The sequence below is a fragment of the Arachis ipaensis genome, chromosome B7 (assembly GCF_059453495.1).
Source record: "Arachis ipaensis isolate K30076 ecotype BB chromosome B7, ASM5945349v1, whole genome shotgun sequence".
Classification (NCBI taxonomy): domain Eukaryota; kingdom Viridiplantae; phylum Streptophyta; class Magnoliopsida; order Fabales; family Fabaceae; genus Arachis; species Arachis ipaensis.
The window spans coordinates 116,805,421-116,833,126 of NC_142442.1; the positions used below are offsets into that span (position 1 = coordinate 116,805,421).

Genomic DNA, 27,706 nt, shown 5'->3' on the forward strand with positions numbered 1-27,706 from the left:
TTTCCGATTGACTTCTACGTCCTTGAAATGCCATCAAGTGAAACCGAGAGAGCATCATCCATCCTACTTGGAAGACCATTTTTGAGAACTTCTAGATTTAAGCTAGATGCTTACTCGGGAACATACTCATTTGAGATAGATGGGAGAGTCGTAAGTTTTAGCCTAGAAGAAGCAATGAAGCATCCACCAGAAAATCACTCTCTATTCCGGTGTGACCCAATTGACAACATTGTTGCCGAAGTGCACCTTACAAAGTTAGATGAGAAGTACATGATTGGAGAAGCAAACGAAGATCCAAGAAAATTAAACACCACACACCATACAAACCATCCGGAAACTCAAACATCAAATCATGACAAAAAGATGGAATTGAAGCCACTACCCCCCACCTAAGGTACTCATATCTTGATGAAGCCCAAAAGCTCCCCGTGATAATCGCACAAGAGCTAACTCCTCAACAAGAAGAAAAGTTGCTAGAGGTATTGAGAAAAAATAAAAGGGCAATCGGGTGGAGTTTGGCGGATCTAGTGGGAATAAGCCCCCAAGTATGCGAGCACCGCATATTCCTTGAAGAAGGAGCAAGACCGGTCCAACAACCTCAAAGGAGACTTAATCCAACCATTCTTGAGGTGGTGAAAAAAGAGGTCACTCGGCTACTTGAAGCGGACATCATCTATCCTATCTCGGATAGCGAGTGGGTAAGCCCGGTCCAAGTGGTGCCAAAGAAATCCGGGGTGACCACAATCAAAAATGAAAGCGGTGAACTTATAGCAACAAGAGTACAAAATTCTTGGAGAGTATGCATAGACTACCGGAGGTTGAATGCGGCCACAAGGAAGGACCACTTTTCACTACCGTTCATCGATCAAATGCTTGATCGACTAGCCGGTAAATCATATTATTGCTTTCTTGATGGTTACTCCGGATACTTCCAAATACACATTGCTCTAGAGGACCAAGAAAAAACAACATTTACTTGCCCCTTTGGAACGTATGCTTACAAACGTATGTCATTTGGCCTATGCAACGCGCTGGCAACGTTTCAAAGATGCATGATGAGCCTATTTGCGGACTTTCTAGAGCAATGTATGGAAGTCTTCATGGACGACTTTAGCGTGTACGGTGATTCATTTGATCATTGCTTAGGTAACCTTGAAAAAGTCTTAGAGAGATGCACCAAAACAAACCTTGTCCTAAATTTTGAAAAGTGTCATTTCATGGTCAAACAAGGCATTGTTTTGGGGCACATAGTTTCAAAAGAAGGCATCTCCGTAGATCCGGCAAAAATAAATGTCATATCTAGTTTACCTTACCCCTCCTCCGAGAGGGAAGTCCGCTCTTTTCTTGGACATGCAGGATTCTACCGGAGATTCATCAAAGACTTTAGCAAGGTAGCCCTACCTCTCTCTCGGCTACTGCAAAAGGACACTGAATTTGAGCTAAGCAAGGAATGTATGGAAGCATATGACAAACTTAAAGTGGCATTGACACAAGCTCCTATTGTGCGAGGACCGAATTGGGCTCAACCATTTGAAATCATGTGTGATGCTTCGAATTATGCGATAGGGGCCGCGTTAGCACAACGCGAGGGTAAGACTCCCTATGTCATAGCTTATGCTTCAAAAATATTAGATGGAGACCAATCCAACTACACTACTACCGAGAAGGAACTCCTAGCTATTGTTTTTGCTCTGGACAAGTTTCGAGCCTATCTTCTTGGTTCTAAGGTAGTAGTGTTCTTGGATCACGCGGCACTAAAGTATTTATTGGCCAAAAAGGAATCAAAACCGAGATTAATTCGTTGGGTGCTTTTGTTACAAGAATTTGACTTGGAAATCAAGGATAGGAGTGGTTCCCAAAACTTAGTGGCGGACCATCTGAGTCGCCTTGAACACACAAAAAGCGACACCACTCCTATCAATGACTCCTTCCCTTTAGATAGTTTGCACGCAATCTCGGAAGTGGTTCCTTGGTATGCCCCGATAGCAAACTACTTGGTTTCACGCACCTTCCCTCCCAATCTCAACAAACATCAAAAGGACAAGCCGAAAAGCGAATCCAAATACTATGTTTGGGACGATCCCTATTTGTGGAGGTGTGGAGCGGACCAAATAGTGCGACGGTGCATACCTCAAACCGAATTCCAAGTAATCTTAGACGCTTGCCATTCTTCCGAAGGAGGTGGCCACTACGGCCCCCAAAGAACGGCAAGAAAGGTCCTTGATTGCGGATTTTGGTGGCCAACCCTTCTCAAAGATTCTTCTCTCTATTGCAAATCTTGTCCCCAATGCATTCGGTTTGGAAATATTTCTAAGAAGGACGAAATCCCCCAACAAAATATGCTTTTTTGTGAAATCTTTGATGTATGGGGAATCGACTTCATGGGACCATTTCCAAATTCCAATGGCTTTCTCTACATCTTGTTAGCCGTCGATTATGTGTCAAAATGGGTGGAGGCAATCCCCACCCGGACGGATGATGCCCATGTTGTTTATTCTTTTGTGAGGAATAATATCATTTGTCGTTTTGGCTCCCCAAGAGCAATCATAAGTGATCAAGGATCCCATTTTTGCAACAAAAAAATGGACGGCCTCATGAGAAAGTATGGCATCATACACAAAGTCGCCACGGCCTACCACCCTCAGACAAACGGCCAAGCCGAGGTGTCTAACCGGGAAATTAAACATGTGTTGGAAAGGATTGTGAAGCCGAATAGGAAAGATTGGAGCACTAAACTCTCCGATGCACTTTGGGCATATCGAACGGCTTATAAAACACCCATTGGCATGAGCCCTTTTAGACTTGTATATGGTAAAGCATGCCATCTACCGGTAGAAATCGAACACAAAGCTTATTGGGCCATAAAGGAATGCAATATGAATTTGGGTGGAGCCGGAGTAGAGAGAAAGCTTCAATTGGCGGAATTGGAATGCTTGAGATTAGAAGCCTACGACAATTCTAGACTCTACAAGGAGAAGATGAAAGCCATTCATGACAAGAACATTAGGAGAAGGGAATTTGGACCTGGTGACCTAGTGCTCCTTTACAACTCAAGGTTGAGATTACTACCCGGAAAGCTTAAATCAAGATGGGACGGACCTTACCAAGTAGAGAAAGTAGAACCTTACGGGGTCTATCACTTGCGCCACCCATCAAGTCCGGACATTTTCAAGGTGAATGGGCACCGTCTCAAATTGTACCATGGTGAGCAAAGAAAGAACTCCAAGGAATTTGAAGTGTTCCTCTTGAGGGATGCATCTCTTGAACAAGAACTTTGAGCTAATGGACGTCCAACTTAAGGACGGTAAACAAAAGTGCTAGGTGGGAGACACCCCACCATGGTAAGATCTACCATTTGTACATAACCATCGAATTCTTCTTTGATTGATACTTGTTTACTACTTGACTTCATGTTTGGTAGCTAGGTGATCGGTGAAGTTGTAGTTAGATTTCATTTCAAATTTTGTTTCATTTGTAGAGTTCATTTGGTCCTTTATCATGTCAATACATCCTTCTATAGTGCCTAAAATGGTTGTTTGGAGGGTTGGAATGCTGAAGGTAGTGTGAGAACATGCAAATTTGAAAAAGGCACCCTTCCGCGCGTGCGCGCACCTAACTCACACACGCCCATGAAGCATTTTCGACAACCCACGCGGACGCGCGATGTGCGCGGACGCGCGGATTGCACGAAGTACCCCTCCATACATATTCCAGAGAGTTAGGCCACTCTCACGCCCGCACCATGCCTGAGGCACAGGCCGCTCACGCGTGCGCGCACAGGGCGCGTACGCACCCCCTGACAAATCCTCAGATCGACGCGCTAGCACACTTCGCGCGCACGCGCCGATCGCCCCTGTGCACTCCTGGTACATATTCCAGAGAGTTAGGCCACTCTCGCGCCTGCACTAAGCCACCAGCCCACCACCTCTGACGCGTGCGCGCACTAGGCGCCAACGCGCCCACATGCCCACAACGCGAGGCACGCGCACGCGCCCATGCCGCGCGTGCACCGATCGCCCCCTGTGCACTCCTGGTACATATTCCAGAGAGTTAAGCCAACCCCAAGCCCACCTCAAGCCTGGGGCATAATCACAGTGCCGCCCGCGCGCACCGTGCGCGCGCGCGCCATCGCTCCGCCCCGCTTCCTTGCGCTAGCGCACCCCGTGCGCGCCCGCGTGGATGACCGACGTCAATATAATGGGGAGCACACTTGCCCCCTTCATTCTTCTTCCCCTTTTTTCTTCTTACCTCCTCTACTACCCATTTACCTACTACTACCTCTCCTCCCAAATCACCCCCTACCATCACAAACAACCACCTCCGGCGACCACCTACCTCCGGTGGCCCCTACATTGCCCCCTCCATTCTCCATCATTCCAATCCACAACCTTTCCCCCCATACCCCTTTTCCATCTCTCTCAAGGTACTATACTAGGCTCCCCTCTTACTCTACTTCTCTCTTTTGCTTCTTAGTCAGTTAATTTTATTCTCTTCTAGGTAGTCTTTTCTTCCCCCCCCTCTTTTGAGCCCCTCATTTCTTTGGGATGTGTTTTTAGCTCCTTTTTCATTTAACTCTTCATGGGCACTTGGGTCATAACTTCTCTTGCATTGATGGATGAGATGTGTTGCATAATTTTCTTATAACCACTGTGCATTGTAGTGATTAATGTTGGTTTATGGACTGTTACATTGCTTCCCCCCATCTATTTACATACTACTAAAGGATGCACCCCAAGTATTTGAAGAAATGCATACATGACACTTTTTGAACTCATTATGACTCATTGCTTCTTAACTAGTCACTTTTGGGTGCACCTTCACATTCTACAATCCACCCACTCACCATTTCATAAATTGCTTCCCACTTTTGGTATTTGAGGGTATATGCTTCTCATGCCTTCTCTGTGCATGCCTACACTACCCCTATACCACATGCCAATGATTTGCCTTGCTCATCACATGTTATCTTCGTTACATGTTGCAGCTGTCATGTAATAAGGATACCCATATTCTTAAGGCACAATTTCTCATTTGCATAATCACATTCAATTACGCTTCTTTGGGTTTGATGTTATCTCTTTTCCTTACTATCACAGGATGGTCATCAAAAAGAGCAACGGGAAGGCCCCGAAGAAGCCAGCATCCAATAGCGCACGCCAGGAACTAACGGCCAAGCCACTCCTAAAGAAGGCTAAGGGCCCCGTTGATGTTCTAGAGAAGGACAACCCTCCGAAGGATCCAAACAAGTTCCCTAACCGCTACTGCGAACTTGTTTACTCAAGGATGATTGAAAGGAATTATCACCTGGAGCCCCTTCTGGTCCTACCGGCTCACCTCACTCCGATAGTGATGCCACACATTAACCGGAGGCAATGGAGGTTCCTCTTGAGGCAACCCAAGGAGGTCAACTTATCGTGGGTGGTGGAATTCTACACCAATTACCACTCACCCCTTCTCACATCAATCTTTGTGCGCCAGAAGCAAGTGTCAATCACAGTGGAAGCCATCCAAGGAGTCCTTGGGATTGGGCCGTTAGCAGATGGATACGATGCCTATCAAGAAGTCTTGACAGCATGCGCTGACCGTGAGTTCGATTGGAATGCCGTCCTCCACGTAATTACTTCACCCGAAGCATGTTGGATTCGGGGGACCATAAAGCGAAGACCAAAAAGTTTAGATGCACGCTACCTCACTCAAGAAGCCACGGCATGGGCCCAAATACTAGCCCACTACGTGCTCCCAAGCACTCATGGGTCATCCATTACCGCTGAGCTTGCCTTATTGATATGGTGCATCTTAACCGAGAAACCGATTGACATTTCGCATGCCATTCTCCAATCCATGGGGCGCATTCATGCCAAGAGAAATCTACCATTCCCCGCTATGGTGACCGAATTAGTGGCGGCAGCCGGCGTCCACCGAGAGACTAAGGATAGGAGGACCTCAATCCCGGTCGAGGGTGATATTATTCCGACCAAGAGGTGCCTCAAGCCTCCGGAAGTCACCAAGGACATTGGACTACCCACTCCTACTCGCAACACCACTACATCCTCCACGCCACAAAAATCAGCCACCCAACGCCTTGAAGACCTTCACAAGAAGTTGGACCATTATGAGAGGCGTAACCAACGCCGATATGCTCACATGAAGAAACTTCTGAGCATTGTCACCCCACCTAAGGAGGAACCAGATATCTCCACATCCACCGCGACCTCAAGCGGAAGTAGCGATGACAACGGAGATGAAGGACACTCGGGGGTCGGCCATTGCCAACCATTGCGCATCACCTCTAGCACGGAGGACCGTGCTAAGTTTTAAGTGTGGGGAGGTCGGCCGACCGATCTCCGTAGGTAACACCCAAATAAATTTTCGTTTTCTGAACTCCTTTGTAGTAGGATAGGTTACATGATTAGGTTTTCCATGATATCATTTGCATGATAAGTTTACTTGGTTGGAACAATGAAACTCTCTCTTAGGAAACTAATACTTTGGGGCAACCTTGACATTGCCAGTTTTGAATATCTTGATGCCAAACTTGCTTGAAGAACTGTATTTTGGAACATGAATTTTGAGTTAAGAACACAAGCTAGTGAGCTTTGAGCCTTGTTTTGTGGCTACATCGTATAGTCACTTATTTTCCTTCTTGTGTGCAATTGTTTCCTCTCTATGAGTGTAATCCTTGCTTTGTTTGAGTCTATATGTCCATTATTCCGTGTATTCATGCATTTATATGATTGAGGCCATCATTTCATTAGCCCACCTACCAAATAGCCTTACCCTCTATCTTCCCTTGTTAGTCAAAATTGAGCCTACGCTTAACCCACTTGTTCTTTAAATTAGCACATTACAAGCCTAAAGTGGAAAACCATAATTGTCCTCATTTGGATCTTTGATTAGCTTAGGCTAGTGTGTGTGTGAGTAGCATTCAAGTGTGGGAACCTTGGGACATTGGGGGAATACAAGGGGTAGTTTTGTATTGCTATTGAAAATATTGGGAAGTGGGTACATACTCATGTATTGGTCAGATGTAAAATCTTATGCATTGATGCTCTTGTAGATAAAAAAAAAAAGAAGAAGGAAAAAAAAAAGAAAGAAATAAAAAGGGGACAAGATGCCCTAAAGCAAAGTGCAACTTAATAAGATCAATGCTAAGAGTATTGTGAAATGAAGAAAAAAAAAAAGAAAATACATGAGTATGTGAAAAAGTGAAGAATGGGTAGTTAGAATATAACTCAATTGTATAGGATGTCATAGGTTAGGTGGAAAGCTTAAAGCTTATCAAAGATTCAAATTTCAAGCTCACTTAACCATATATGCATCCTACCTTAACCCTAGCCCCATTACAACCAAAGAAAAGACCTCATGATAGATGTATGCATGCAGGAAATATATGTTGATTGATTAGATGAGGAACAAATCTTGGAAAGCATGATTAGGAGGAAATTGATAGAATCAACCCTAGACACTCGAGCGAATAGAGTGTAAACACTTCCGGTGAGGGTTCGATGGCTCTAATTCATGATTCCCGGCTCTCACGAGCATGCTTCATGCAAAGTTGCATATATTGCACTTGATGCTCAAAAAAAAATTGGTGAATCCCATATATTGACCGCCACCGTGCCCTATATGCTTGCATATATCTTAGGAAGGTTGATTTGTTCCTAACCAAGTAGATGGTAGTACTAGTCGTAGTTGCATTCACGTAAGTAGGCTTCACCTCAGGAGTCTTATGCCTTTATAATCCTTCGGTCTTTTGCGTTTCTCTTGCATTTCTCTAAGTGTGGGGAGGTTGATAAACCCCATTTTGAGGGTTTATCTTGTATCGATTTCAGGGGTTTTATCAATGATTCCACACGCTTTTCATATGAAAATACAAGACTTTGTGTTCCTTTCCTAACTTTTGCCTCATGGATGAAAACATGCTTATTTTGCACTAAATTAGATACATTTCTAATCTTCTCTTGGTGCCATTCGATGCCGTGACCTGTGTGTTAAGTGGTTTCAGAATATAGGGCAGGGATGAACCAGAAGAGGGAAGGAGAATGGGCGCGAAGGAAAGGAGCATGAGAAATTGAGCTTTGGAAACTTCAGCAAGGGCGCGTGCGCGTACTTGGCGCGCCCGCGTGGATTGCGCAGCTAGGAGCCAAGCCACGAGCCGGCTTGTGTAGCGGCTAGGCCACAACCCCCATGGGCGCGCACGCGTACGCTGCGCCTCTGCTCACATTGCAAGATGCCCCAGTGGCGCGCACGCGTGCTTTGCGCGTGCGCGCCGATGCTCGAACATGATTTTTTTAGAAGTCACGTGACCTAGGCGTGGAGACAGTTGGAGATCTCATCTTGGGGGAAGTGCCTTGGCGGGAAGAGCTTAAGAAGACCAAGGGTTGAAGGGTTAAGGACTTTTGGCTCATTTTTAGATGGTTCTAGATTTTTTTGGCATTTTTTTAGTTACACTCTTGGGTAGAGAGAGAGAGGGAGATTCTAAGCTCTCATGAGGGTTCATCTTCATCCATTTTCTAAATTTTTCATCACACTTTGGTGAGATCCATTGCAATTCTCAATTTACTTGTTCATGTTATAGATCTTCTTCTCCAATTTCAATTAGTGCTTGTAATTGCTCCATCCTCATAGATCCTAGATTCAACTTTGTAGTTTTGGATTTTTTTCCAATTTCTTGAGAAGTTCATTTCCATTGTTGTTCTTTGCTAATTGTTGTTAGTTCCTTGTGTTGAAGCACTTTCAATTCTACTTCCTTCTCATTTTTACTATGCCTTTTATCCTTGCTCATCAATTGTTTGATAAAATGCCAACATTAGTTATGGAGTAAAAGTTTCTTACTTGGCATAAGGTTTGGGTCATTGGAAAGAGTTGAATAGTTTATGTCAATTGTTGATTTGGAATTAGAAATTGCTAATTGACTTGGAGTGCACTAAAGCTAGATTTCTCTAAGGTGAAAGCTAGGACTTGTGACTCAAGTTAGTTATTCTCATTCGACTTTCCTCTATACCTAGGGGTTGACTAAATGAAGCAAGGCCTAATTGTTGTCATCATTGAAGGGACTATAAGGATAGAATTTCTAATGCCAACCCTAGGCCAAGTCTTCTAAAAATTAATTGCTTGTTTGTCATTGATTTTGCTAAACCTTCAAAAGAACCACAACAAGGCTTCCTAATCAATAAGATGCATACTCTAGCAATTCCAAGGGAGGACGACTCGGGGGACTAGTACTCTCGATTATAGATTGTAGGATTGTTTGATGCGAAGTTTGAATGTTGATTAGACTATACTCACGATTATATCCATTATTGAATTCTATATCGGCATGACAAATTTCGTTTATCAAGCTTCAAACTCGCGATTGTTAGGCGTAGTGACAGACGCAAAAGAATCAAGGGATTCTATTCCGACATGATCGAGAACCAACAGATGATTAGCCGTGCTGTGACAGAGCATTTGGACCATTTTCACTGAGAGGACGGGAAGTAGCCATTGACAACGGTGACACCTTACATACAGCTTGCCATGGAAGGAGCCTTGCGTGTGTGGAGAGGAGTACAAGAGAAAAACTGAAATAAAGAGGACTAAGCATCTCCAAAACCCCAACATATTCTCCATTATTGAGTAACAAGTATTTATTTTATGCCCCTTGACTCTTACAATTAAAACTAAGAATTATTATTGATATTATATCCTGACTAAGAGTTACAAGATAACCATAGCTTGCTTCAAGCCAAAAATCTCCGTGGGATTCGACCCTTACTCACGTAAGGTATTACTTGGACGACCCAGTGCACTTGCTGGTTAGTTGTGCGGAATTACATAGTGTGAAGTAATTTTCGTGCACCAGGTTTTTGGCGCCGTTACCGGGGATTGTTGAGTTTGAACAATTGACGGTTCATCCTGTTGCTTAGATTAGGAAAATTTTGTCTTTTGGGTCTGAGTCTTTTACTTTCTTTTCAAAAAAATCTTTCAAAAAATTTTTTATTTTTCTTTAGTAATCTATAATTTGTCTTTGAGTCTTTTATTATTGTTCTTGTTAGAATTTTAGAATCCTTATTTTCTTTTTCAAAATTTTTTTCGAAATTTTATTTTTCTTTTACTAATAATTGAATTTTTCTGTTTGAGTTTATTTTCATATTTTAAGTTTGGTGTCAATTGCATATTTTATATTTTCCTTTAAATTTTCGAATTTGTGTTCTTTGTTTTTTTCCTGGATCTTCAAGTTGTTCTTGTTTATTTTTCTTGTTTGATCTTTAGTTTTTCTTGTTCTGTTTCTTTTCTTATTTTTCTTCTGCCTTTTTAAAACATTAGTTTTCGAAAAAGAATTTATTCTTAGTTATTAAAAATACTTCTTCAAAATAAGTGTTACATTTACAGCCCAATTAGCTAGAGCGTTGGTCTATGTTCTTGGTAATTGGGTATCTTCTTTTTAAAATCTTTTTTTTAATAATTTTTTCTTTGATTAAATCTTGTGCCAAACTTCAAGTTTGGTGTTTTCTTGTTAATCTTTCTATAATTTTCGAAAATTTTATTGAGGTTTTCTAAAAATTTTAAGTTTGGTGTTCTTTCTTCATGTTCTTGTGTTCTTGTGAGTCTTCAAAGTGTTCTTGAGTCTTCCTTGTGTTTTGATCTTAAAATTTTTAAGTTTGGTGTTCCTTGGTGTTTTCCCTCCAAATTTTTCGAAGGCAAGGTGCATTAGATCTAAAAATTTTAAGTTGTGTGTCTTTTGTGTGTTTTTCTCTTTCATCATAAAATTCAAAAATAAAAAAAATATCTTTTCGAACTATTTTTAAGCAAATATTTCGAATTTTTTTTTAAAAAATTCAGATTTTAATTTCAAAATTTTATCTTATCTTAGTTTTAAAAATTTCAAAATTCAAATTTTTTCAAAAAAATCATATCTTTTTCAAAATTTTATCTTATCTTATTTCAAATTTCAAATTTTAACTTCCAAAAGTTCAAAATTCAAATTTCAAAATTTAAAATTCAAAATTTAAATCTCAAATCTTAAAATCAAATCTTTTTCACATCTTTTCTTTTTTAATTATTTTATTTTATTTTCTTACAAGTATCTTTAATTTTAAGACATATCTTTTTCAAAACTCCCTAACCAATTTCTCCTTCTTCATTTTTTTTTGAAAATCCTCACCCACATCTTTTTCAAATCTTTTTAATTAATTAATTTAGTTTTTAATTTTCTTTTATTTTTCTTCAAATTTTCGAAATTATAGTCAATTTTTTATTTATTTTATTTTATTTTAATCTCGGTTTTCAAAAAAAAAAAATTTGCAATCCACATCATCTCCCTTTCTCCATCATGGATCTAAGTGGAAATGAGTAGTCCAGAAGGATTCCCCACTACTGCTTCATATGGGAGTAGTATCTGTATACCCTCCATCGGAGTCAGTAGTTTTGAGTTGAATCCTCAGCTCATTATCATGGTGCAGCAAAGTTGCCAATATTCTGGTCTTCCACAGGAAGAACCTACAGAGTTTCTGGCACAGTTTTTACAAATTGCTGACACAGTACATGATAAGGAAGTAGATCAGAATGTCTACAGATTATTACTATTTCCATTTGCTGTAAAAGACCAAGCTAAGAGGTGGTTAAATAACCAACCTAAGGCTAGCATAAGGACATGGAAACAGCTGTCAGAAAAATTCCTGAATCAATATTTCCCTCCAAAACGGATGACACAGCTAAGGCTGAACATCCAAGGCTTTAAACAAGGAGATAATGAATCTCTTTATGATGCCTGGGAGAGATACAGAGAGATGCTAAGAAAATGCCCTCTGAAATATTTTCAGAGTGGGTGCAGTTAGACATCTTCTATTATGGACTTACAGAGAAAGCTCAGATGTCTTTGGACCACTCAGCTGGTGGATCTATACACATGAGAAAGACAATTGAAGAAGCTCAAGAGCTCATTGATACAGTTGCCAGAAATCAGCATCTGTACCTAAGTAGTGAGTCTTCCATGAAAGAAGAGGCTAAAACAGTAACTGCTGAACTCAGTCCTGCAGAACAAGTTACTGAATTCAATCAGCAATTAGATTTTCTAACAAAACAGCTAGCCAAATTCAAGGAGATACTACAAGACATAAGAATGGCTAATATAAATATGGAAGTACAGTTGAAGCAAACAGAATAGCAGTTATCAAAATAAATAACAGAAGAGTGCTAAGCAGTTCAATTAAGAAGTGGAAAAATATTAAATACCTTACTTTAGCGCAGCAGAAAGCCAAGAAAAGAACAACTGACAGAAGATGAGCAAAATACTATCCAAAATCCCTCTGAGGACAGTAAGAGCCCAGAGAGGAATAACTCTGGCGTTCAAACGCCAGAAAATGGTGCAAAGCTGGCGTTAAACGCCCAACCCACGCACAGTTCTGGCGTTCAAACACCAGGAACAGGCAAGGAGCTGGCGTCAAACGCCCAATGAAAGCTCAGTTCTGGCGTTCAAACGCCAGAAACAGGTAGGAAGTTGGCGTCCAACGCCAATCAAGCTTCCAACCCTGGCATTCAAACGCCAGTGAGGGATCAGACACACACAAGTGCTGATAACAACCCCTCTAAAAAGGCTTTCCCAACCACTTCTGTAGGAAATAAACCTGCAGCAACCAAGGTTGAGGAGTACAAAGCCAAGATACCTTATCCTCAAAAACTCCGCCAAGAGGAGCAGGATAAGCAATTTGCTTGCTTTGCAGACTATCTCAGGACTCTTGAAATAAAGATTCCATTTGCAGAGGCACTTGAGCAAATACCCTCTTATGCCAAGTTCATGAAAGATATCTTGAGTCATAAGAAGGATTGGAGAGAAACTGAAAGAGTTCTCCTCACTGAAGAATGCAGTGCAGTCATTCTAAAAAGCTTCCCAGAAAAGCTTAAAGATCCCGGGAGCTTTATGATACCATGCATATTAGAGGGTAATTGCACCAAGACAGCTTTATGTGATCTTCGGGCAAGCATCAACCTAATCCCTGCATCCACCATCAGAAAGCTTGGCTTGACTGAAGAGGTCAAACCAACCCGGATCTATCTTCAACTTGCTGATGGCTCCATTAAATACCCATCAGGCATAATTGAGGACATGATTGTCAAGGTTGGGCCATTTACCTTCCCTACTGACTTTGTAGTGCTGGAAATAGAGGAGCACAAGAGTGCAACTCTCATTCTAGGAAGACCATTCCTAGCAACTGGACGAACCCTCATTGACGTCCAAAAAGGGGAGATAACCTTGAGAGTCAATGAGGATGAGTTTAAGTTGAATGTTGTCAAAGCTATGCAACATCCAAACACATCAGACGACTGCCTGAGCGTTGATATTATTAACTCCCTAGTGGAAGAGGTCAATATGACTGAGAGTCTCAAATCAGAGCTAGAGGACATTTTTAAAGATGTTCAGCCTGATCTGGAGGATTCAGAGGAATTGAAAGAGCCTCTGAAACTTCCTCAGGAAGAGGAAAAACCTCCTAAACCCGAGCTCAAACCATTACCACCATCCCTGAGATATGCATTTTTGGGAGAAGGTGACACTTTTCCGGTGATCATAAGCTCTGCTTTAAATCCCCTGGAAGAGGAAGCGCTACTTCAAGTGCTAAGGACACACAAGACAGCTCTTGGGTGGTCCATAAGTGACCTTAAAGGCATCAGCCCAGTAAGATGCATGCACAAGATCCTATTGGAGGATGATGCTAAGCCAGTGGTTCAACCACAGAGGCGGCTAAATCCAGCCATGAAGGAAGTGGTGCAGAAAGAGGTCACTAAGTTACTAGAGGCTGGGATTATTTATCCTATTTCTGATAGCCCCTGGCTGAGTCCTGTCCATGTTGTCCCTAAGAAGGGAGGTATGACAGTGGTTCATAATGAAAAAAACGAACTGGTTCCTACAAGAACAGTTACAGGGTGGCGTATGTGTATTGATTACAGAAGGCTCAATATAGCCACCAGGAAGGATCACTTCTCTTTACCATTCATAGACCAGATGCTAGAAAGACTAGCAGGTCATGAATACTACTGCTTTTTAGATGGCTATTCAGGTTATAACCACATTGCAGTAGATCCTCAGGACCAAGAGAAAACAGCATTCACATGTCCATCTGGAGTATTTGCATACAGAAGAATGCCTTTTGGTTTGTGCAATGCACCTGCAACCTTTCAGAGGTGCATGCTCTCTATCTTCTCTGATATGGTAGAGAAATTTTTTGAAGTCTTCATGGATGACTTCTCAGTATTTGGAGACTCATTTAGCTCATGTCTTAACCATCTAGCACTTGTTTTGAAAAGATGCCAAGAGACTAACCTGGTTCTAAATTGGGAAAAATGTCACTTTATGGTGACTGAAGGAATTGTCCTTGGGCATAAAATTTCGAACAAGGGAATAGAGGTGGATCAAGCTAAGGTAGAGGTAATTGAAAAATTACCACCACCCACCAATGTTAAGGCAATCAGAAGCTTTCTGGAGCATGCAGAATTCTATAGGAGGTTTATAAAAGATTTTTCAAAAATTTCAAAACCTCTGAGCAATCTACTAGCTGCTGACACGCCATTTATGTTTGACACAGAGTGTCTGCAGGCGTTTGAAATTCTAAAAGCTAAGCTGGTCACATCACCAGTTATTTCTGCACCAGACTGGACATTACCATTTGAACTAATGTGTGATGCCAGTGACCATGCCATTGGTGCAGTACTGGGACAGAGGCATAACAAGCTTCTGCATGTCATTCATTATGCTAGCCGCATTTTAAATAATGCCCAGAAAAATTACACAACTACAGAAAAAGAGCTGCTTGCAGTGGTTTATGCCATTGACAAGTTTAGATCATACTTAGTAGGATCAAAAGTGATTGTGTACACTGACCATGCTGCTCTTAAATATCTACTCACAAAGCAGGATTCAAAGCCCAGGCTCATAAGATGGGTATTGCTTCTGCAAGAGTTTGATATAGAAATAAGAGACAGAAAAGGGACAGAGAATCAAGTAGCTGATCACCTGTCCCGGATAGAACCAGTAGCAGGAGCATCCCTCCCTCCTCTGAGATCTCTGAAACCTTTCCGGATGAGCAATTGTTTGCTATTCAGGAAGCTCTGTGGTTTGCAGACATTGCAAACTATAAGACACAAGGTTCTCCTTCTGTAACCATGGAGAGGAAGAATGAAAAGCTTCTCTCAATACAGAGTCAAACAAAACCCCCACATTCAAATTCTAAGTTTCGTGTTGGGAGGTTCCAACCTTGCTCTGATTATCTGTGAGGCTCCATGAGAGCTCACTGTCAAGCTATTGACATTAAAGAAGCGCTTGTTGGGAGGCAACCCAATGTTATTTAATCATATCTATTTTATTTTCTTTTTGTTATTTCGTGATTTATTAGGTTGATGATCATGTGAAGTCACAAAAACTACTGAAAAATCAAAAACAGAATGAAAAATAGCATTGAAAATAGCACACCCTGGAGGAGAGCAGTCTGGCATTTAAACGCCAGAAACAAGCATCTGTCTGGCGTTTAACGCCAGAAACAAGCACCAAGCTGGCATTTAACGCCAGAAACAAGCATCTGCCTGGCGTTAAACACCAGAAACAGGCTACATTTGGGCATTTAACGCCAGAAACAAGCAGCAGTCTGGCGTTAAACGCCAGGATGGCATAGCAAGGGCGTTTTACATGCCTAATTGGAGCAGGGATGTTAAGTCCTCGACCCCACAGGATCTCCACCTACCTCACCATTCCAATTCAAACCATTTCCCTCCCATACCCACCCATTCACACTTCTCCTTCTACTCCCTTCTATCTTGTTGTGCTCGAGGACGAGCAAACCTTTTAAGTTTGGTATGAAAAAAAGCGTTGCTTTTTATTTTTCCATAACCATTTGTGGCACCTAGGCCGGAGAGACCTCTAGAAAGAGGAAAAGGAAGGCAGTTGCTTCCACCTCCGAGTCATGAGAGATGGAGAGGTTCATCTCAAGGGTCCATAGTTCAGTGGTAGAGCATTTGACTGCAGATCAAAGAGCTATGGGGGAGGAGCAACAAAGACAAGGAAGAAACATAGAGGAGCTCAAGAGCACCATTGGTTCTTCAAGAAGAGGAAAATGCCACCCTCATTAAGGTGGACCCATTCCTTAATCTCCTTGTTCTTATTTTCCTGTTTTTTGTTTACTATGCTTCATGTTTAATTATGTTTGTGTCTTTACTATATGATCACTAGTATCTAAGTGTCTATGTCTCAAAGATATGAATGTCCTATGAATCCATCACCTTTCTTAAATGAAAATTGTTTTCTGAAAAAGAAAAAGAAGTACATGAATTTCGAATTTTAAAATAGTTTAATTATTTTGATGTGGTGGCAATACTTTTTGTTTTCTGAATGAATGCTTGAACAGTGCATATGTCTTTTGAATTTGTTGTTTATGAATGTTAAAATTGTTGGCTCTTGAAGGAATGATGAAAAAGGAGAAATGTTATTTGATAATCTGAAAAATCATAATAATGATTCTTGAAGCAAGAAAAAGCAGTGAAGAACAAAGCTTGCAGAAAAAAAAATGCGAAAAAAAAAGAGAGCAAGAAAAAGAAAAAAGCAAGCAGAAAAAGCCAAAAGCTCTTTAAACCAAAAGGCAAGGGTAATAAATAGGATCCAAGGCTTTGAGAATCAGTGGATAGGAGGGCCTAAAGGAATAAAATCCTGGCCTAAGCGGCTAAACCAAGCTGTCCCTAACCATGTGCTTGTGGCGTGAAGGTGTCAAGTGAAAACTTGAGACTGAGCGGTTAAAGTCGAGGTCCAAAGAAAAAATAGAGTGTGCTTAAGAACCCTGGACACCTCTAATTGGGGACTTTAGCAAAGCTGAGTCACAACCTGAAAAGGTTCACCCAGTTATGTGTCTGTGGCATGTATGTATTCGGTGGTAATACTGGAAAACAGAGTGCTTAGGGCCACGGCTAAGACTCATAAAGTAGCTGTGTTCAAGAATCAACATACTGAACTAGGAGAATCAATAACACTATCTGAATTCTGAGTTCCTATAGATACCAATCATTCTGAACTTCAAAGGATAAAGTGAGATGCCAAAACTGTTCAGAAGCAAAAAGCTAATAGCCCCGCTCATCTAACTAAGACTGATCTTCATAGATATTTTTGAAATTCATTGTATATTCTCTTCTTTTTATCCTACTTTGTTTTTAGTTGCTTGTGGACAAGCAACAATTTAAGTTTGGTGTTGTGATGAGCGGATAATTTATACGCTTTTTGGCATTGTTTTTAGGTAGTTTTTAATATGTTTTAGTCACTTTTTATTATATTTTTATTAGTTTTTAAATAAAAATCACATTTTTGGACTTTAATATGAGTTTTTGTATTTTTCTGTAATTTCAGGTATTTTCTGGCTAAAATTGAGGGAGCTGAGCAAAAATCTGATTCAGGCTGAAAAAGGACTGATGATGTTGTTGGATTCTGACCTCTCTGCACTCGGAATGGATTTTCTGGAGCTACAGAAGTCCAATTGGCGCGCTTCCAATTGGGTTGGAAAGTAGACATCCAGGGCTTTCCATCAATATATAATAATCTATACTTTTCTCAAGGATAGATGACGTAAACTGGCGTTTAACGCCAGTTCTATGTTGTAGTCTGGCGTTCAGCGCCAGAAACAAGTTACAAGTTGGAGTTCAACACCAGAAATAGGTTACAACCTGGCGTTCAACTCCAGAAACAGCCCAGGCACGTGAGAAGCTTAAGTCTCAGCCCCAGCACACACCAAGTGGGCCCCAGAAGTGGATTTTTGCACTATCCATCTTAGTTTACTCATTTTTTGTAAACCTAGGTTACTAGTTTAGTATTTAAACAACTTTTAGAGACTTATTTTGTACCTCATGACATTTTTAGATTTGAACTTTGTACTCTTTGACGGCATGAGTCTCTAAACTCCATTGTTGGGGGTGAGGAGCTCTGCAGCGTCTTGATGAATTAATGCAATTATCTCTGTTTTCCATTCAAACATGCTTGTTCCTATCTAAGATGTTCATTCGCGCTTCACTATGAAGAAGGTGATGATCCGTGACACTCATCACCTTCCTCAATCCATGAACGTGTGCTTGACAACCACCTCCGTTCTACATCAGATTGAATGAGTATCTCTTAGATTTCTTAATCAGAATCTTCGTGGTATAAGCTAGAATTGATGGCGGCATTCATGAGAATCCAGAAAGTCTAAACCTTGTCTGTGGTATTCCGAGTAGGATTCAAGGATTGAACGGCTGTGACGAGATTCAAACTCGCGATTGTTGGGCGTAGTGACAGACGCAAAAGAATCAAGGGATTCTATTCCGACATGATCGAGAACCAACAGATGATTAGCCGTGCTGTGACAGAGCATTTGGACCATTTTCACTGAGAGGACGGGAAGTAGCCATTGACAACGGTGGCACCTTACATACAGCTTGCCATGGAAGGAGCCTTGCGTGTGTGGAGAGGAGTACAAGAGAAAAGCTGAAATAAAGAGGACAAAGCATCTCCAAAACCCCCAACATATTCTCCATTATTGAGTAACAAGTATTTATTTTATGCCCCTTGACTCTTACAATTAAAACTAAGAATTATTATTGATATTATATCCTGACTAAGAGTTACAAGATAACCATAGCTTGCTTCAAGCCAACAATCTCCGTGGGATTCGACCCTTACTCACGTAAGGTATTACTTGGACGACCCAGTGCACTTGCTGGTTAGTTGTGCAGAATTACATAGTGTGAAGTAATTTTCGTGCACCAATTGGCAACCTTATCTTCCTCAATAACATTACCATAAGGAATTCATCATTGTAACAAAAAGAAAGGGCCAAGACTACCCTTGAAAAGGAGATTTGGGTGATAAATTTTCTAACAACCAACACAAAAGAGGAGAGTTAAAAATGTTATCAGAACCTCAACTATTATCAATACTCATCAATACTCTACAATCGCGGAGCACATAGAGCAAAAATTCAGGAGCTTCCCCACAGATGGCACATCCATCAAACTTTCCATATGTCTTCTAGCACACTACTCATTCATCAATAGTGCCTGATTCACAACAAATCAACAGAAAGATCTCAATCGTTGCGGAACCTCCATCTTCAAATTTTTGAAAAGAGAGAAGCATTGACTCATCCGTAGGATTTAAATAGACAGCACAAGCCGATTTAATTGAAAAGATACCATTTGCAACAGGGAACCAAGCCAAGCAATCAGTGCCTAACTCTGGTTTGAGAAGCTTGATGGATGCAAAAATGGGATACCAATCTTCCCCCAATAGGGTCACAATACGGTCAAAGTGCCAATTACCATCAATCACATACTCATGGACTCGCTCATCTAACATCTCTTTGGTGACTTCCAGTTGAGCAAAATCAACAAGTCTTCGGATACCAGGAATCCATTGGTCAGGCCAAAAGTTAACCTCAGTTCTAGAACCGATTCTCTAAATAAGATTGTTTTCGAAATCTGTCCATACCGAATGGACACCTTGCCAAGCATTTGGTGCGATTCTGAGTTGTTTAATCCTAGGAAGGAGTACTTCTCCACACCCATACTTACTTCACATCACTTTGACCCAAAGCGCTTCCCTATCATGAACAAGCTTCCAATCTAATTTCATCATAATAGCTTTATTCAGAACTCTCGCTGGTGTGAAACCGAGACCCCCTTGAGATTTTGGCGAGCAAATTTTACCCCAACTTAGGAAATGAGGTTTATTAACCAGATTGGCTCCTCCCCAGATAAATTTACGGTAAATACTGTCAATTCTATCACAAACATTCAAAAGAAGTTTCATAGTTTGCATAACATAAGTCAGAATAATGGATAACACAGATTGCGCTAGAGTGATTCTACTTTCCAAAGAAAGATTCTGAGCTCTCCAAAAATTGAGTCAATTCAACATTCTATCGAAAATGAATTGGAAGTCTTTCTTTCGTGCCCTTCCATGGAGCAAAGGAACTCCCAATACTTGCCAAAGTCAGTCGTAAGTCTCATCCCAAGAGCGTTACTAAGGTTACGTTTCCTTTCCAAATGCATATTATCAGAAAAGAAAACACATGACTTAGCAAAATTAACCTTTTGTCCAGAAGAACAGCAAAAAGGTCTAAGATACCCCGCACCACTTGCACCTGCTCTTTGGTTGCTTTCACAAACAAGACAATGTCGTCAGCAAAACAAAGATGAGAAAGATCCGGTCTACCTCTATTAAGATTAACTAATTCTTAAAAATGATGCTCAGCCGACAAAGAAATGATTTGGATAGGCACTCAATACAAAGCACAAATAAATAAGGGGAGATAGAATCCCCTTATCGAATACCTCTAGAGGGTGTAAAAGATGCTAACGGAGTGTCATTCCAAAGAATTTTCATTTTTGCTGAAGGATAGCAGTGATAGATCATATCAACCAGATTCTCTGGAATATTAGCTTCTGAAAAGGTATATCTGATGAACTGCCAATTGAGACGATCATAAGATTTTTCAAGATAAATTTTAATAGCCATAAAACCATCATCCCCCTTCTTAATTCATATAGAATGTAGAACTTCTTGTGCAACTAAGATATTATCAGCGCTTTGCCTCCCTAAAAAGCCGAAACGAAGCTAGATTGCGAGGAACAAACCAGCTTAGGCATAACTTCTTTCAACCTTTGCGGCATAATGTTAGTAATAAGCTTGTATGAGACATTGTAGAACCCGATAGGCCGGAACTGCACTATAATTTTAGGATTATCCACTTTTGGAATAAGGGAAGTAAAATTACTATTCGCTACCTGGACTTTTGATGATTTTGGAACACTCTATCTACCCATCTGATAAGAGAAGTTTTCAACTACTCCCAATCACTTTGATAGAACATAAGTGGCAAACCATCTGTTGGAGCTTTACAAGCACCCATGGAGAAAAGAGCATATCTGATTTCTTCAAGTGATATATCCCTACCCAATTGCTCTTTTTCTTCATTAGCGAGTATAGGGAATAGCCCGGGATCTTTAAGCTTCCCATATTCACTAACATCTATGTATAGAGATTCAGAAAATAACTAAAAGTGAGATCGTTCCGCTACTGATCATCCTCAATTCAACTGTCTTCTTGATTTTTTAGTATACTCACTTTATTCCTTCTTCTCCTAGTCGTGGCTAGTCTATGGAAATAAGAGGTGTTCCGATCACCATAATTAATCCACTTGTACCAAAAACATTGCTTCTAATAGATTTTCTCTTAAATTAATAAAGCTTTCAATTCTTTTCATAGGGACGTTTGCAAATTCTCCAAAAAAATGTTCACTTCAAAAGATAAACTTGTAGAGATTTTCTGGAGCTTAGCTAGAAACTGTGATTTTCTTCTAGCTAAATTTTCAAAGGCATCTGCATTCCAAAATTTAGCAGCAGACATAAACGACAACTCATTTTTTTTAAGAGGATTTATAGCGCTCCAGCTATTAGCTAGCAAATTCTGAAAATCTTCATGAGCCAGCCATGAAGCTAAAAATCTGAAAGGCAGACATTTTTTGGTCTCCCTATATCTAGTAAAATGGAGACATGGTCAGACTTTAGTTTTGATAAATATTTCGTAGCAGCCTAAAAGAATTACTGAGACCATATGCTATTCACCACATATCTATTTAGTCTTCTTTAAATTTTGCCACGTTGCCAAGTGAAGAGCTGCCTATGAAAACCAATATTTTGTAATCCAGAATCTAATAAACAAGCAACAAAACGATAATGATCTCTTGATATATTTGAATTTCCATCAGTATCAGCATTACTTAAGACACAATTAAAATCACTTCTAACACACCATTCTCCTTATACTTGATCCGCTAACTATTTAATATTAGACCATAATTCTGATTGAAGACCCAGATGCAACGAACTGTATACTACAATCAAGAACCAAGACACCTCATTATAAAAAAAGACTTTAAGATGAGTAAATTGCTTATGAAATTTCTAATAATCAACCTTTCAATTATAATCGTTCCACAATATCCAAATTCCACCTGACCCGACAGTTTCCTCGATGCCAAGAAGAAAACCCAATTACGTATACTATTGGAAAGTTGGCACCTTGAATTCCACACAATAATGTTTCAGCATATTCGTATTTAGACCGCATAATGTGTATAATACATTAATATTGAATGACGTAGGAAGTAGATACTGAATTCCATTCCATAAAATGATAAAACAATGTTTCAGCATATTTGTACTTGGAAAACTTTTTTTTTTGTGACTGCTTGGAAAACTTAATAATGTAGAATAATATATATATATATATATATATATATATATATATATATATATATATATATTAAAATAATTAATAAAAAATAAAATTATACCGTAAAAAAAAGTGTAAAGAGAAAAAAAAAATTGTTGCCAAACGTACATAATTATATTTCTATAGTTTCATGATAATGACCCAGATAGTGCTTTGGTGTATAGCACTAAAACCACACATGATTTTGACAATTAAATAATTAGTACTACCACAATACTACAAAATAAAAGAACCACATTTGAGTGCAGAAAGAGAAGCCTGAAGCCCAAGCCCGTTGCCTATTGACTCTTGCGTTGTGGGAAGGTAGACTCAGAGATGCAAGCGACGGCGATGATACAGATACTGGTATCATTGGTACTGCAGTTACTGGTTTTGAAGGGTGGTGCCGATTATATTCCGCCGTCAAGATTAGAAGGGTTCGTGTACCAGCCTCGGCCATTCGATTGGGACGACACCGTTCTGATTGAAGCGTTCTACGATCCGGTGTGTCCTGATAGCAGGGATTCTTGGCCCCCACTCAAGAAAGCTATCCACCATTATGGCCATCGAGTTCAACTCGTTGTTCACCTCCTTCCTTTACCGTTAGTCTCTCTTACCCTTTTCTCTGTTTTCTCTTTCCATTATGAATTATGATACTTAATAACATCGCTGAGAAATTGCGTTTTGGCATATTAATTCTTTCTCTAATTATTATTATTATTATTATTATTATTATTATTATTATTGCCCTTGTTATATGTTTGCTTTTTTGAGGGGTCCTTTATACTGTGTTGCTTTTTAGTCAGGAAAAATTCATGTGTGATTGACTGGTTAACTGATTGCTGGTTAGGTGATCGTACAAAAAGATATATCTTGTTAATAAATATAAAAATTCTTAAGAATTTTATTAATTAAATAAGGAATAATTATTTATTTTTAAGATGTTAAAACAATAAAGATATATTCATTTTGTTTAGATTAGCAGTGAAAAGTTCAACCCTTGCACCGAGTACAAAGTTTTAGTATAAGTAATTAAATTTAATCCTTTTTAGTATTGTCATCAAAGACGAAATTCAACCACATACAACAACAACAATAACAAAGCCTTGTCCCACTAGGTGGGGTCGACTACATAAATCAAACAATGTCATTATGCTCTGTCATATATCATATTTACAGAGAGATCGTTTACATGTAGATCTTGTTTGACCATCTCATGGACGGTCTTCTTAGATCTTCCTTTACTTTTCACCCCTTATCCATCTTCCATCTCATCCACCCTCCTGATTGGGTGTTCTGTCAGTCTTCTTCTCACATGTCCAAATCACCTGAAACGCGATTCAACTATCTTTTCCACAATGGGTGCTACTCCAACTCTCTCCCTTTTATCTTCGTTCCTTATTTTATCCAATCGCGTATGACCACTCATCCATCTCAACATCTTCATCTCTGCCACACTCAACTTAATTATGTTCGTGCTCTCCTTTGGCTGCCCAACATTCCGTACCATAAAGCATAGCCGGTCTTATAGCAGTGCGATAGAATTTACCTTTAAGTTTTAAAGGCACTTTTTTGTCGCATATAAAACCAGATGCACTCCGCCATTTTGACCAATATGCTTGGATCCTATGATTTACATTCTGTTAAATCTCTCCATTATCATGTATGATGTACCCAAGATACTTAAAACTTTTAACTTTTGGTAGGATGTTTTCTCCAATCTTCACCTCAATATTAGGATTTTCTCTTCTCAAACTGAACTTACATTCCATATATTCCGTCTTGCTACGGTTTATGCATAGATCATACACTTCTCTAGAGCTTCTCTCCATAACTCCAACTTCTTATTTAGGTCTTCTCTTGACTCTCCCATAAAGACGATATCATCGGCAAAAAGCATGCACCATGACACAGGCTCTTGGATGTGCTCTGTGAGTACTTCCAAGACTAATGTGAAAAGATATGGGTTTAAGGATGATCCCTGGTGTAATCTTATACCAATAGAAAATTCCTCTCTCACACCACCTTGAGTATTCACACTAGTTGTGGCCCCATCATACATGTCTTTAATTGCACGAATATATGCGATCCTTACTCTCCTCTTTTCTAAAACCTTCCATAAAACCTCCCTTGGCACCATATCGTTCGCTTTTTCCAAATCAATAAACACCATATGTAGATCCTTTTTATTACTACGATATCTCTCCATCATCCTTCTTAACAGGTATATCGCTTCGGTTGTGGATCTGCCTGGCATAAATCCAAATTGGTTCTGTGTTACTTGTGTCTCTTTTCTCAACCTCCGTTCTATCACCATTTTTCATAACTTCATGGTATGGCTCATTAGCTTGATCCCTCTATAGTTTTCGCAACTTTGTATATCCCCTTATTCTTGTAGATAGGTATCAATGTGCTTTTTCTCTACTCATCAGGCTTCTTCTTTGACCTTAAAATCTCATTAAAAAGCTTGGTTAACCAGTTGATGCCTTTCTCTCCAAGACCCTTCCATACCTCAATCAAAATATTATCAGGTCCTACTGCTCTGCCATTTTTCATTTACTTTAGAGCCTCTTTTACCTCAAAATCTCGAATTCTAAAATAAATTAAACCATAAACATAAAATTAATAAGTAAATAAATAAAACACAAAATTAAATCATCCCTCAAATGTAATATGTTGTTTCAAATTTTTTTTATTGTGCTCTTCCATTATCTCTACGGCATAAAAAGTCAATATACTTATTTCTCCTACTTTATTTATTTATAATCTTCAATTGTTACCTTTGATTCTCATTCTTTTCTTGACTTGTATTTATTTAGATATATTCATATTTTCTTCATTTATTGAATAATTAATTGGTTCACTTATTTATTTTGGTAATATCATTCCTCATAGGCAAAATAATTTGACTATTACCCATTCACTTCCTCTTTTTCTCTATTTTTTCCAAGTCCATTATAGGATCTGTATGTAAATTGATTTCAAAGAGAGGGTTTACTTTGGACACATAATAATAAATAGGAGCTTTTTAACAAAGAAAGGATGGGTAAATTTTTTTTTTGGTGACCGAAAGGATGGGTAAATGATATCCTAGGTATTATTTTGTGAAATTCTGATTTCCAAAATATTATAACTTAGTTTGGTAAAAATTTTAGAGAGGTGTTTATATTTTTCAAAAATTTAAACACTTCGTCTTATATTTGATAAATAAAAAATTTGTGTATTTATACCTAAAATTTTTAAAAATTAAAAATATTTTTAAAAATACCTAAAAATTTTTTTTTAAATTATTTTATATTTATTAAAATTAAAAAATTTAATATAATTTTATACATTAATTAATATTTAAATTTAATTCTTACATTAATATTTATTATAATATTTTTAAATTTTAAAAATTATTTTACTAAATATATTTATTATTATTTATATTTTTTAAAAATTATTTTTAATTTAATTTATCAAATACAAATATTACAATTTTTAAAAAATTAACTTTTAAAAATTAATTTTTATAAATTACTTTTAATATAAACAACCTTTAAAAAACAAAAAGTTTCACAAACTGTGCTTATATCGTATCATTGGTATTTATTAAGCGGTTGGTTTTGTCTAGTTGTGCCACATGGAGTAGATGATATAAAACCATTGAATTATATATCTCTTTTGTCAGTTTTGTGTATCGGTATATTATAGATTTCTTTTTTATTTTGAAAATTGCAGTTACCATGACAATGCTTATGTTGCGTCTCGTGCTTTGCACATTGTGAATAGATTGAATTCATCGGCAACATTCCCCTTGTTGGAATGGTTCTTCAAGCATCAGGTTAGTATTTGTATTCTCAATCCTTGTTTTAGCTATTAATTAATCAGTAATCATTAGACACTAGACATTGACCTAATTATGCTTTCAGCTTTTGCCTTGTTTGGATGTAAGATCAGCCTTATTGATGCTTATATATTGTTCAAGTTTCTTGCTTAATTACCAATTCTGCTGGATATGATTTATCAGGAGAAATTCTACAATGCTCCAACGAAGAACTTGTCTAGGGCTTCTATTGTGGAGAAGATAGTGAATTCTGCAGCAAAAGTAGCTGGCAGCTCTTATCATACTGCCATAAAGAATGGATTCAATGACACCCAAAGTGATTACCAAACTAGAGTTTCTTTCAAGGTAAGAGTAAATCCCCTATTCAATTCCATCTTATAACAATTCACAGCTCGAATTTTATTAATTATTTGAATACTTGATTAAACTCGTTCATAAAGTTTACCCTTAAATCAAATATAATCCATCATTTTTCATGCTATATTGATACCAAATTTAATTTCTTCCTTGAAAAAAAAGCAGTATTCAACTTCGAGAGGGGTGTATGGAACGCCTTTCTTCTATGTGAATGGATTCTTGTTGCCTGATACTGGATCCGCCGTTGATTACAACGCATGGAGGAAGGTCATTGATCCATTGGTTGGTGCAAAGAGTGTAAAAAATGAAGAATCCCTTCACTACTTCTTGTAAAAGTTGTATGCGCTTGCTGAGTGCCAAGAATAGCGTCTATGCGTCATATTGGAAGTAAACTTCACTTTTTATGAATAACAACCATAAGGGTAATGATGAATTGATGATGCTGTGTGCCTGTGACATTATTTATTCCATTCTTTTCTAAGACAATTTTTCATTCGCTTGTGTGGCCGTGTGGTCATATACCGCATTCAACAAAGTTTTCTGCTTTTGCGACATGCCCTGAGCATGCGGGAATAACATCTTTTGGAAGCCTTATAAAACTGGTGAATTATAAATTTTGAGAGAAATGACAAATGTAACACGAGTAGTAGTACACTTGCCACACACCAGAGTAGTACACTTTCTGGCAATTAATAAAAGCTTGTAAAAAGTCGTTTTTTTTTTTTTTTTATTTTGTTGAACAAAGTCAATAAAGTTGGCACTTTGGGTTATCTAAACAATGGACAATTCAAACTATTCCGATATTCAACGATGCATTTCAAAAGATAATAACATAATGTGCGATTTCACAAAACAGCAACTCCTTCAAGGTGAATATGGGTTGCTTGCATGCCTAACCTCAAATTTGAAGATGTATTCTGCGTTTATGAGTAAAGATTTTGAAACCTAAAAAGGGAATGAAAGGATTAAGGGTGTTGTAAAATAAATAAGGAAGACGGGAAGAGGTAATAAAATAAAATATAAAAATACTATTATCAGTATTTACTAATACTATTATATTACTATAAAAATAATATATTAATATTATCTTAGTAGCATATGAAGAGAGAAAGTAAAAAATATTTTATATTGTAGAAAGAGAGAGAGTATTTGTTTTATTATTACTGTGTCTTGTACGTAAGGTTATGAAACCTTATTTATAGCTGTACAAATTCAACATTTATTAAAGGTTAGTCTTTATAATAATCTCAAATCTCTTTCTT

At 38.8% G+C, this 27,706-nt stretch overlaps 1 protein-coding gene across 1 annotated transcript; it reads left to right on the forward strand.

The window, feature by feature from the left end:
- The first annotated feature begins 22,468 nt into the window (after positions 1-22,468).
- LOC107609842 (Thioredoxin superfamily protein) lies at positions 22,469-26,897 on the forward strand. Its single transcript, XM_016311888.3, has 4 exons — positions 22,469-22,860; positions 25,982-26,084; positions 26,271-26,432; positions 26,610-26,897. The coding sequence occupies exons 1-4, from the start codon at positions 22,595-22,597 to the stop codon at positions 26,775-26,777; spliced, it is 699 nt and encodes a 232-aa protein (XP_016167374.1). The 5' UTR covers positions 22,469-22,594; the 3' UTR covers positions 26,778-26,897.
- Positions 26,898-27,706: the final 809 nt, after the last annotated feature.